The 12,711-nt window shown below is 42.7% G+C and overlaps 1 protein-coding gene across 7 annotated transcripts in view; it reads right to left on the reverse strand.

Moving 5' to 3' along the window:
* LOC109905862 (roundabout homolog 1) overlaps window positions 1–12,711 on the reverse strand; it is a 524,894-nt gene that overhangs the window by 17,525 nt on the left and 494,658 nt on the right. For all 7 annotated transcript variants that reach the window (XM_031795449.1, XM_031795451.1, XM_031795447.1 and 4 more), the window contains 3 exons: window positions 7,512–7,666; window positions 2,907–3,299; window positions 1,916–2,032 (listed from right to left, as the gene is read on the reverse strand). In XM_031795449.1, the coding sequence (XP_031651309.1) occupies window positions 1,916–2,032; window positions 2,907–3,299; window positions 7,512–7,666 (665 nt within the window). The remainder of the gene's footprint in view (window positions 1–1,915; window positions 2,033–2,906; window positions 3,300–7,511; window positions 7,667–12,711) is intronic.

Raw genomic sequence — 12,711 nt, forward strand, 5'->3', positions numbered from 1 at the left:
GAATGGGAACACACAGAATGGGAAAAAACAGAATGGGTACAAACAGAATGGGAACACACAGAATGGGAACACATGGAATGGGAACAAACAGAATGGGAACAAACAGAATGGGAACAAACAGAATGGGAACACACAGAATGGGAACAAACAGAATGGGAACAAACAGAATGGGAACAAACAGAATGGGAACAAACAAAATGGGAACACACGGAATGGGAACACACAGAATGGGAACACACAGAATGGAAACACACAAAATGGGAACACACAGAATGGGAACACACGGAATGGGAACACACAGAATGGGAACAAACAGAATGGGAACAAAAAGAATGGGAACAAACAGAATGGGAACACACAGAATGGGAACAAACAGAATGGGAACACACAGAATGGGAACAAACAGAATGGGAACACACGGAATGGGAACACACAGAATGGGAACACACAGAATGGAAACACACAGAATGGGAACACACAGAATGGGAACACACAGAATGGGAACACACAGAATGGGAACACAGAGAATGGGAACACACAGAATGGGAACATACAGAATGGGAACACACAGAATGGGAACACAGAATGGGAACACACAGAATGGGAACACACAGAATGGGAACATACAGAATGGGAACACACAGAATGGGAACATACAGAATGGGAACACACAGAATGGGAACACACAGAATGGGAACACACAGAATGGGAACACACAGAATGGGAACACACAAAATGGGAACACACAGAATGGGAACACACAGAATGGGAACACACAGAATGGGAACATACAGAATGGGAACACACAGAATGGGAACACACAGAATGGGAACATACAGAATGGGAACATACAGAATGGGAACACACAGAATGGGAACATACAGAATGGGAACAAACAGAATGGGAACACACAGAATGGGAACATACAGAATGGGAACACACAGAATGGGAACACAGAGAATGGGAACACACAGAATGGGAACACACAGAATGGGAACACAGAGAATGGGAACACACAGAATGGGAACACACAGAATGGGAACACACAGAATGGGAACACACAGAATGGGAACACACAGAATGGGAACACACAGAATGGGAACATACAGAATGGGAACATACAGAATGGGAACACACAGAATGGGAACTCACAGAATGGGAACACACAGAATGGGAACACACAGAATGGGAACACACGGAATGGGAACACACGGAATGGGAACACACGGAATGGGAACACACGGAATGGGAACAAACAGAATGGGAACACACAGAATGGGAACACACAGAATGGAAACACACAGAATGGGAACACACAGAATGGGAACACACAGAATGGAAACACACAGAATGGGAACACACAGAATGGGAACACACAGAATGGGAACACACAGAATGGGAACACACAGAATGGGAACACACAGAATGGGAACACAGAATGGGAACTCACAGAATGGGAACACAGAATGGGAACTCACAGAATGGGAACACACAGAATGGGAACACACAGAATGGGAACACACAGAATGGGAACACACAGAATGGGAACACACATAATGGGAACTGAAGCCTGACGTTTCTTTTCTCTTTCTTTGTTTTCTCCATTTTCCCTCCACTGAAGGCTGCTTTTCATTCCTCTTCAAGAGACTGACATGGAAATTAATCAAAATTACCATTTTAAAGCATCATGCATTATTAGTCCCACTATGATTTATTGCTTTTGAGGAAAATAATCATTTAGAAATGGAGCTTCTGGGTTGAAAGTGATTAAGTGGTTTTATAGAAATAATAATGAACTGGAAACAACAACAACAAGAGCGATTGAGTGAACATCCAGGCAGTAAAACACCAGCCATCTGGCTGTGGATATGATAACCCCTGTCTGCCCCTGTCCGTCCCCCCCCCCCTCTCTCACCAGAGGTGCTGCTGCTGCCACGGTCAGAGCTGTTGTAGGATCCCCCCGTGTGGGCCTCGTGGGCCTGGTTATAGAGGATGGTGGTAGCCATGGGACTGTCCCCTCCTCTATAGTGGTCTGGTAGGGGAGAGGAGGAGGATGGTAAGCATGATGAAGGTGGGTCGCAGGGCAGCATACACTACATTATTGCTTTAGAAAAGTACAGATAGCTTATGAAAATGAATGACAGAAGGGGACATTATGATATCAAAAGATGCATAGAGACTGTTTGAGTTTAACTGACTAATGATCACAGTTAGGCTAACATTAGTGCTAACATTGTAACAACACATCTAAATAATGATCTTAACCAACGATGTGTTTAAATGTGTGTCATACACCTCTAATAAGTTGAAATGTAATTTTAAACTGTCACAACAAACAGTCTGGAGTAATATCATGCAATAACATGATGTTGTCTTCCCAATAGTGCTGAAAGAGAAGACATGCAATTTCTGTTCCACACAAGAGACCATGACCAAACTGTAAACAGTGTTACTGAAGCAGCAGCTCTTTCTTGCAGGTAAGAACAAGGTGACGACACTTTAGATCAGTGCCTGTCTGTTCCAACAGAAATGTTTCTCTCTCCTTCAGATACCTGACACCTGGAGAAAATCCTTACACCTGTTGCAACGTGACTTTACCCATGAAGAACAACCCAGACTGAAAAGACAGAAACTGACCCAGAATGTAGAGCAGAGATTATATATGAACACAGAGAGGAAAGAGGAGCTAAGTAAATGCATAACAGACAATGAGAGAGAGACTGATGATGGTCTCTATCAATATGACTGAATGTGGGGCAGCAGGGAAGCGAGTGAAAAAAGGAACATTCTTCAGCATGGTGGGTCCATCCACAGAGATAAAGGGAAAGAAAGAAGGGAAAAAAGAAAGATGGAAGGCGGCTATGGTTTGACCTCCTAACCTCCACCGATTCCCACCACACACTCACCCTTGTTTAGCTTGTTCTGCTCCATGATGTTATACTGGTGGAGCTGTGAGGTCATTTCCTGTTGCTTCTGCAGCTGAACCGGGGTGGGTTTCCAGCCATGTTTCTCGTTCATCTCCCCTCCCCCTCCTCCTCCTCTCCCTCTGTCTCTGTCTGTGTTGATGTTGTTGCCCAGGATAGACGACTGGATGAGCTGTGTGGTGGCGTACGGGGTGGGCTGTCCCCCTGGTCCACCCGGCCCAACGAAGCGTCCGTCCTTCAGGTTGGGGCTGTTGAAGGTCTTCATCTCGTTGATCTTGTTGGAGAGGTCCACGTCTCCGTACACTCCTCCCTCCGGCACCATCAGGTTGGTCTGTTTGCTCTCCATCTGGTTGTTATAGTTGGCGATGCAGTCAGCTGGATAACATGGGGAGCGGGTGCAGGGTGCAGGGTTTAGTCAAAGACCAGACTAGATTCTATAGCTAGGTTCAGAAGAAGAGGTTTGCCAAGTGCACGGACGACACGAACGGCATTGTATTCAGTTGTATTCACTGGCATCACATTCCGATAAAAAATAAGATGAAAAGATTAACATTTCAGAATGACACAGAAATAAATCAGCCTGAGTCATTTGTACCTTTCAACAGATCACTGTGCCTTCAGTCTAGACATATATATATATATATTTCAGTGCAAACTACAGTTCATTATGTCAGATATCCCCATCTGGTTCAGTTGACTGGAGCTTTATTATACTTCCACTGTCTGCTCTCTCTGTCCTTCTGTCTCTATAATGTCTCAACGTGGGTGGCGTGTCTATCCTCCCTGTCAGACGCCAGGCAAGGAGGCTTTGCTCATTGAGAAGGACAGTGGAACATGTCTGTATCAGAAGGTTGGAGGGAAGCGTGCAGCAAAGAACAAAGCTCCACTGTCAGATCCAATGTTCTCTGGCTCATAAAATATTCAAATCCTCCAGCAGATCTGAGAGACAGCCTTGCGGTAAATATCAAGGACGGCTGTAGGTGGAACAACCAAGCGCACGTGAGCCTCACATTTCCAAGAAGCGAGGGATATCTGAGGCACTTCAGAGGCACTTGTGGAGAAAGGGCCTCTATGTGGTAGATAAAGGGACATTAACTCGTATCCCTCGGCTCCGTCACCTAGCCGCTGATCCTGTAAAACCTTCACAGGGTTTAGGTTGGCCACACTAAGCAGCCAGCACCAGGCATGCTCCTTAACGTCTTATACTGGGGATGAGTGAGAAGTGATTTTAGCATATTACCCCTCTTCTCAAACAAACTCACACAATGTTAGGGAAATGTAAAACACAGCACGGAAAGTTGGATTAGGTTTTCTCTTGGATAACTTTAGAAGTTGGGTATGTATTTGATGGGTACAGTCTTTCTTTGTCCTTGAGTAAGATGCTTAACCCAGTGGTAGCACAGCACTTAGTACAACACTACATCTACTACAATAAGAGAGTGGGTAAGATGCTTAACCCAGCAGTAGCACAGCACTTAGTACAACACTACATCTACTACAATAAGAGAGTGGGTAAGATGCTTATCCCAGCCGTAGCACAGCACTTAGTACAACACTACATCTACTACAATAAGAGAGTGGGTAAGATGCTTAACCCAGCAGTAGCACAGCACTTAGTACAACACTACATCTACTACAATAAGAGAGTGGGTAAGATGCTTATCCCAGCCGTAGCACAGCACTTAGTACAACACTACATCTACTACAATAAGAGAGTGGGTAAGATGCTTAACCCAGCAGTAGCACAGCACTTAGTACAACACTACATCTACTACAATAAGAGAGTGGGTAAGATGCTTAACCCACATGTTCAAACGACTGTCCTGTATACCCACAGCTGTTGGTCCTTTATCTCTGTACAGTGTGGAAACTTTGCTCTTTCGATTGTGTGTGTGTGTGTGTGCCCATCGGACTTCAGAGCCAAACTCACTCTGTACTGTTTATAGAAAGTACTGCTGACTGAGAGGCCATCTGGGTGTGTACCATAACTCCCTCTCTGTCTCCATCACTGTCCATCATGCTCTCTTTACTTTCCTCCTCACTCCCTCGCTCTTTCTCTCTTCCTTTATCTCTGTTTATGCTATTTATCCTCCATCCATCGTTCTTTTTCCTCCCCTATTCCCTTTCTTTCTATGCACTCTTCCAGGTACCCCCCCCCTCTCTCTCCACCCATCTCTCCATCTCTCCATCCAGTGTTGGCTGTAGTCTGCAGTCCTGCCCTGACCTCAACCATTGCTCCTCATTTCTTAAATAACTGAGCACTTAGTGGGAATGACATTATTGGCTATAACAACAGTATGGAAATTAGCAGAGCAATTCGATTTGCAGCAGAGTAAACCAATAAGGACCTTCCAGGGCACTCCTTTTATTTCCTGCCTAAAACAACCCTGCTTTAACCTGAAATAAATCAAACACACACACACTACTCCTACTCCTAAGCCACATATCCCAGGTTTTTCTTCTAGAGACCTCTCAAGGAGAGAGGTATAGAGAGACTCCAGGGAGCTAACCCAGATATGAGATTTCACTTCTCTCTGTTTTCTACCAAATAGATCCGCTTGTTTTGATGATTCTTATCTATGCTTGGTTTTGAGAGCAGGTGCGTGAGTCATGCAACCTGGATATCTGAGGAGGTACAAAGTCTGTGAGAATGGCTGGGTGGTGGTCCTGAGGGGGCTAGGCCCCATGACCCTGAAATATGTTTATTTGTATGCATATCTAAGCATACCTCTGTCTGTATCCTCCAGGTAGTTCTTTAAAAAACTAATATGATTAAATATGCTTCACTTTATCTCTGCTAGAATCTGGGTAAAATATTTTTCAATATATTTAGTTATTGCTTGCTTTTCTGAAGTCTTCTAACCTTGTTATGAGATTGGGAACCTATCTGGGCTAAAGACAACTTTTAACAAGGCTAGCAGTACTACAAAGAAAAAACTAACACAAAATAAATTCATAATAATATAAAGAGTACCAGTCAACATTTTGGACACACTTACTCATTCAAGGGTTTTAATTTATTTGTACTATGTTCTACATTGTAGAATAATAGTGAAGACATCAACACTATGAAATAACACATGGAATCATGTAGTAACCAAAAAATATAGTCGGTTTTTCAAAGTAGCCACCGTTTGTCTTGATGACAGCATTGCACTCTTGACATTCTCTCAACCAGCTTCACCTGGAGTGCTTTTACAACAGTCTTGAAGGAGTTCCCACATATACTGAGCACTTTTTGGCTGCTTTTCCTTCACTCTGCTTTCCAACTCATCCCAAACCATCTCAATTTGGTTGAGGTTAGGTGATTGTGGAGGTCAGGTCATCTGATGCAGTATTCCATCACTCTCCTTCTTGGTCAAATAGCAATTACACAGCCTGGAGGTGTGCTGGGTCATTGTCCTGTTGAAAAACTAATGATAGTCCCAATAGTCTCAAACCAGATGGGATGGCGTATTGCCACAGAATGCTGTGTTAGTCATGCTGATTAAGTGTGCCTTGAATTTGAAATAAATGACAGACAGTGTCACCAGCAAAGCACCATCAAACCTTCTCCTCCATGCTGAGTTAATCTATTCACCTACTCTGCGTCTCACAAAGACACAACGGTTGGAACCAAAAATCTCAAATTTGGACTCCAGACCAAAGGACCGAGTTCCACTGGTCTAATGTCCATTGCTTGTGTTTCTTGACCCAATAAAGTCTCTTCTTCTTATTGGTGTATTTCAGTAGTGTTTTTTTGCAGACATTTGACCATGAAGGCCTGTTTCAAGCAGTCTCCTCTGAACAGTTGATGTTGAGATGTGTCTGTTACTTGAATTCTGTGAAGCATTTATTTGGGCTGCAATTTCTGAGGTTGGTCTTCCAATCCTGTGGCGGTCCACATGAGAGCCAGTTTCATCATAGCGCTCAGTGGTTTTTGCGACAGCACTTGAAGAAACTTCAAAAGTTCTTGAAGTTTCCGGATTGACTGACTTTCATGTCTTAAAGCAATGATGGACTGTTTCTCTTTGCCTATTTGAGCTGTTCTTGCCATAATATGGACTTGGTCTTCTATCTTCTGTATACCATCCCTACCTTGTCACAGCTAATTGGCTCATACGCATTAAGAAGGAAAAAAATTGCACAAATGAACTTTTAACAAGACACACCTGTTAAATTAAATGCATTCCAGGTGACTACCTCATGAAGCTGGTTGAGAGAATGCCAAGAGTGTGCAAAGCTGTCATCAAGGCAAAGGGTGGCTACTTCGAAGAGTTTCAAATATATAATATATTTTGATTTGTTTAACACTTTTTTGGTTATTGCATGATTCCATATGTGTTATTTCATAGTTTTGATGTCTTCACTATTATTCTACAATGTAGAATATAGTAAAAATAAAGAAAAACCCTTGAATAAGTAAGTGTGTCCAAACTTTTTACTGGTAGTATTATTATTATTACTATTATTTTTTTTTAACATGACAAACCTGAGGGGGCACGTGCCCCTGTGCCCCCTATGGGCATGATGCCTCAGAGTTATTTTGATAACTGTTTTAGTCCAGTTTATGTTTGGGTGTGTTGTTCCAGTGCGTAGCGTACTCACCTGGGCGGCTGTATGTAGCCAGGTTGCTGTCACTGTTGCCCTGTCCTGCGGTGCAGCAGTTCATGCTACAGTCATTGTGATTGGAGCAGGAGTTGGGCCAGGTATCAGCCAACCAGGGCTGGGTAGCAGACTCCCCAATGTTCAGCAAACCTGGCCTGGAAGGATGGGGCACAAAACAGTCAACACTGACTAACAATGGAACATGCTGCCCCACTGTAACACAGGTTTTTAGGCAGATCGATGGGGATTCAGTCAATACTAAATTATTATTTTGAAATTGTCACACTTCCCTATGGCTAGGTCCTAGGCTGTTGTTTTACAGAAAATATCACTCCCTCTCCTTCTCTCTCTCTCTCTCTCACCTTTCTCTCCCTGCTCCATTGGCCTTGGATGCGTATTAGAGGAGAGCTCAGCTAAATAGATTATGTGCGCTTGACTTGTCCATGGCCAATGACACTGTTTCACTGAGCCCTCGTGAGCATTAGCGATCCGCTCGGATTAGAAAGCCAGATAGAATTCACTCCCGGCATGCACCACAAACGCTCCGCCAGCAGATTCCATGGTGTCACAGAACATCTTTATCATCCTTTAAAGTTTAGTATAAATACACAACTACAGTCAAGGACTGAAAGTACTGAACAGAACTGAGATCAAAGGAGGTCATGGACATCTAAACTTTCCCACTACATGCTTCAGAAGAGGAGTACAGTAGGATATCCATCTCCTGTCCTGGTTTCTATCTCCTTTACACCGTCTGAACAGACTACCATCTCACTACTGTCTGAACAGACTACCATCTCACTACTGTCTGAACAGACTACCATCTCACTACTGTCTGAACAGACTACCAGCTCTCTGAACAGACTACCATCTCACTACTGTCTGAACAGACTACCATCTCACTACTGTCTGAACAGACTACCATCTCACTACTGTCTGAACAGACTACCATCTCACTACTGTCTGAACAGACTACCATCTCACTACTGTCTGAACAGACTACCATCTCACTACTGTCTGAACAGACTACCATCTCACTACTGTCTGAACAGACTCCCAGCTCTCTGAACAGACTACCATCTCACTACTGTCTGAACAGACTACCATCTCACTACTGTCTGAACAGACTACCATCTCTCTACTGTCTGAACAGACTACCATCTCTCTACTGTCTGAACAGACTACCATCTCTCTACTGTCTGAACAGACTACCATCCCTCTACTGTCTGAACAGACTACCATCTCACTGCTGTCTGAACAGACTACCAGCTCTCTGCTCGTTAGGGCTGTACCCGACTAAAAAAAATCTTTGGCGACCGAAAGACGTCTCTTCTTTCGACCAATTGATTGCTTAAAATGTTTTAATGTGTCATTTTCCATATATAGACACACCCTATGGGTTTTAATAAAATTAACTATATGCATTGAGCTTGTCTGATGCTTTAAGCTTACCGTTTGATGCCTCAAGAGGGCACCAGAGATGTAGATAACCAGAAAAAAAAACTAAACCTGACCCAACTATTCTCCTCCAACTCCGGCTGGCTTTCACAGATTCTGCAAAATCAAATCAGATCCAATTTTATTGGTCACATACACATGGTTAGCAGATGTTATTGCGAGTGTAGCAAAATGCTTGTGTTTCTAGTTCTGACAGTGCAGTAATATCTAACAAGTAATCTAACAATTCCACAACAGCTCCCGAATACACACAAATCTAAAGGGATGGAATAAGAATATGTACATATAAATATATGGATGAGCGATGTCCGAGCGGTATAGGCAAGATGCAAAAGATGGTAGAAAAATACAGTATAGACAGTGGGGAGAACAAGTATTTGATACACTACCGATTTTGCAGTTTTTCCTACTTACAAAGCATGTAGAGGTCTGTAATTTTTATCATAGGTACACTTCAACTGTGAGAGACGGAATCTAAAAGAAAAATCCAAAAATCACATTGTATGATTTTTAAGTAATTAATTTGCATGACATAAGTATTTGATCACCTACCAACCAGTAAGAATTCCTGCTCTCACAGACCTGTTCATTTTTCTTTAAGAAGCCCTCCTGTTCTCCACTCATTACCTGTACTAACTGCACCTGTTTGAACTCTTTACCTGTATAAAACCACCTGTCCACACACTCAATCAAACAGACTCCAACCTCTCCACAATGGCCAAGACCAGAGAGCTGTGTAAGGACATCAGGGGGAAAATTGTAGACCTGGGATGGGCCACAGGACAATAGGCAAGCAGCTTGGTGAGAAGGCAACAACCGTTGGCACAATTATTAGAAAATGGAAGAAGTTCAATATGACGGTCAATCACCCTCGGTCTGTTGCTCCATGCAAGATCTCACCTCGTGGGGCATCAGTGATCATGAGGATGGTGAGGGATCAGCCCAGAACTACACGGCAGGACATGGTCAATGACCTGAAGAGAGCTGGGACCACAGTCTCAAAGAAAACCATTAGTAACACACTACGCCGTCATGGATTAAAATCCTGCAGCGCACGCAAGGTCCCCCTGCTCAAGCCAGCGCATGTCCAGGCCCATCTGAAGTTTGCCAATGACCATCTGGATGATCCAGAGGAGGAATGGGAGAAGGTCATGTGGTCTGATGAGACAAAAATAGAGCTTTTTGGTCTAAACTCCACTCGCTGTGTTTGGAGGAAGAAGAAGGACGAGTACAACCCCAAGAACAACATCCCAACCATGAAGCATGGAGGTGGAAACATCATTATTTGGGGATGCTTTTCTGCAAAGGGGACTGGACGACTGCACCCTATTGAGGGGAGGATGGATGGGGCCATGTATCGCAAATTCTTGGCCAACAACCTCCTTCCCTCAGTAAGAGCATTGAAGATGGGTCGTGGCTGGGTCTTCCAGCATGAGCAACTAAGGAGTGGCTCCGTAAGAAGCATCTCAAGGTCCTGGAGTGGCCTAGCCAGACCCCAGACCTGAACCCAATAGAAAATCTTTGGAGGGAGCTGAAAGTCCGTATTGCCCAGCGACAGCCCCGAAACCTGAAGGATCTGGAGACGGTCTGTATGGAGGAGTGGGCCAAAATCCCTGCTGCAGTGTGTGCAAACCTGGTCAAGAACTACAGCAAACGTATGATCTCTGTAATTGCAAACAAAGGTTTCTGTACCAAATATTAAGTTCTGCATTTCTGATGTATCAAATACTTATGTCATGCAATAAAATGCAAATTAATTACTTAAAAATCATACAATATGATTTTCTGGATTTTTGTTTTAGTGTACCTATGATAAAAAATGACAGACCTCTACATGCTTTGTAAGTGGGAAAACCTGCAAAATCGGCAGTGTATCAAATACTTGTTCTCCCCACTGTACATATGAGATGAGTAATGGAAAATATGTAAACATTATTAAAGTAGCATTTTTGAAGTGACTAGTAATCTATTTATTAAAATAGCCAAGGATTTCAAGTCTGCATGTAGGCAGCAGCCTCTCTGTGTTAGTGACAGCTGTTTAACAGTCTGATGGCCTTGAAATAGAAGCATTTTTTCAGTCTCTACATTTGTACCGATCTGCGTGCAGGTATGGTCTTCGCATGCAAATTTTTATGAAACAGTTTGATTTAATTTAGAATAACGTCTTCATATCTCAAAATTACTGTCATGTGGTTAATAAATATTATATCTACATGGAAATGAAAATGACACCAACCTAAAAAGTATCTTCTATTGTCAACTATATAAAATCATTGCAGCTTGCACTGCAGGTAGAAAATATCCTGATAAAAATAAATATCCTATGAATCATATTGGCTACACATGGCCTGTCTGCAAAAACTTGAAACATTATATCAACTTTGGGTCCAGCCCGAAGATTGTGCAAGCAAACTTGCAACATTGTATAAAAAATTCTGGGCCCTGTCAGTGAGCTTGGGACAGACACAGCTGTAGGCTATTTTCACAAGGGATAAGAAGCAGTGCTTGACTTGGGCAGGATCTCACCAGAGCTGAGTACCAGCACCTCAAATGTTCTACTGCTTGGGCTCCTGTTCTTCTCATAGAATATTAGCTCAAAAGTATTGTGGATCTCCTGGACCTAAACATAAACAGTACCAACACCCAAAATGAGTACCGGAACCTATTTCAGTCCAAGTCAAGACAAGAAGCCTATTTAATGACATTTCCACTGGATCAGAGTATGACATTTTTCCCTTTCACGCTGAGTGGTTATCGAAACGGAGAGAGATGGAAAGATTTTTCAAATACATCGAGGAACTATTCTAATTCTTAATTTATGTAAAAATAGACTTTGTTTGCTTGCTGTTTCAGGTGAAGAAAACATCACTATGTGCAAAGCTGTCATCAAGGCAAAGGGTGGCTACTTTAAAGAATCTCAAATATAAAATATATTGTGATTGGTTTACACTTTTTTGGTTACTTCATGGTTACATATGTGTTATTTCATAGTTTTGATGTCTTCACTATTATTCTACAATGTAGAAAATAGTACAAATAAAGAAAAAGCCTTTTGACCGGTAGTGTACATATACACACACACACACACACACACACACACACACACACACACACACACACACACACACACACACACACACACACACACACACACACACACACACACACACACACACACACACACACATACATACATACATACATACATATATGTATATATATATATATGTTACTACTCAACTAAAACAATCAGCCTAACTAAAACAACAGCCTAACGACCAAACAATCAAACAATCGACCAGTCGACTAATTGGGGTCAGCCCTACTTCTCGTCCACACTTCCACATCATGAACCCAGGGCTGACATTTTACATTTGAAGCAGCCGGACTAATTAGCCTTATAATTCTCATGAAATGGGGTGATTTATTAGAGCCCAAAGGCTATACTAGCACAACATCACAAAAGCCTTTAACTGTTATTTCTCTCCCATCACTACCACTGGAACAATCACACTTGTCAGACATTCGCATTGTGCTGAGTTTTTTTCCCCATTTCCTATTCAGATGACTTAGTCTCCGCTTACAGTCTCCAACATTCATTTTGCGTAGTGAACACATTTGTCTTGGAGAGACAAATACAATCTCAAAATGGCTCCTCAATCATCTGAGTGGTTCAGTGGAGATATGTAGAGAATGGACATTGTCGTTGAGCAGAGCTCCCATGTTCAGGCTGTAGACCTGA

The sequence above is a fragment of the Oncorhynchus kisutch genome, linkage group LG18, assembly GCF_002021735.2.
Source record: "Oncorhynchus kisutch isolate 150728-3 linkage group LG18, Okis_V2, whole genome shotgun sequence".
NCBI classification, from domain to species: Eukaryota; Metazoa; Chordata; class Actinopteri; order Salmoniformes; family Salmonidae; genus Oncorhynchus; species Oncorhynchus kisutch.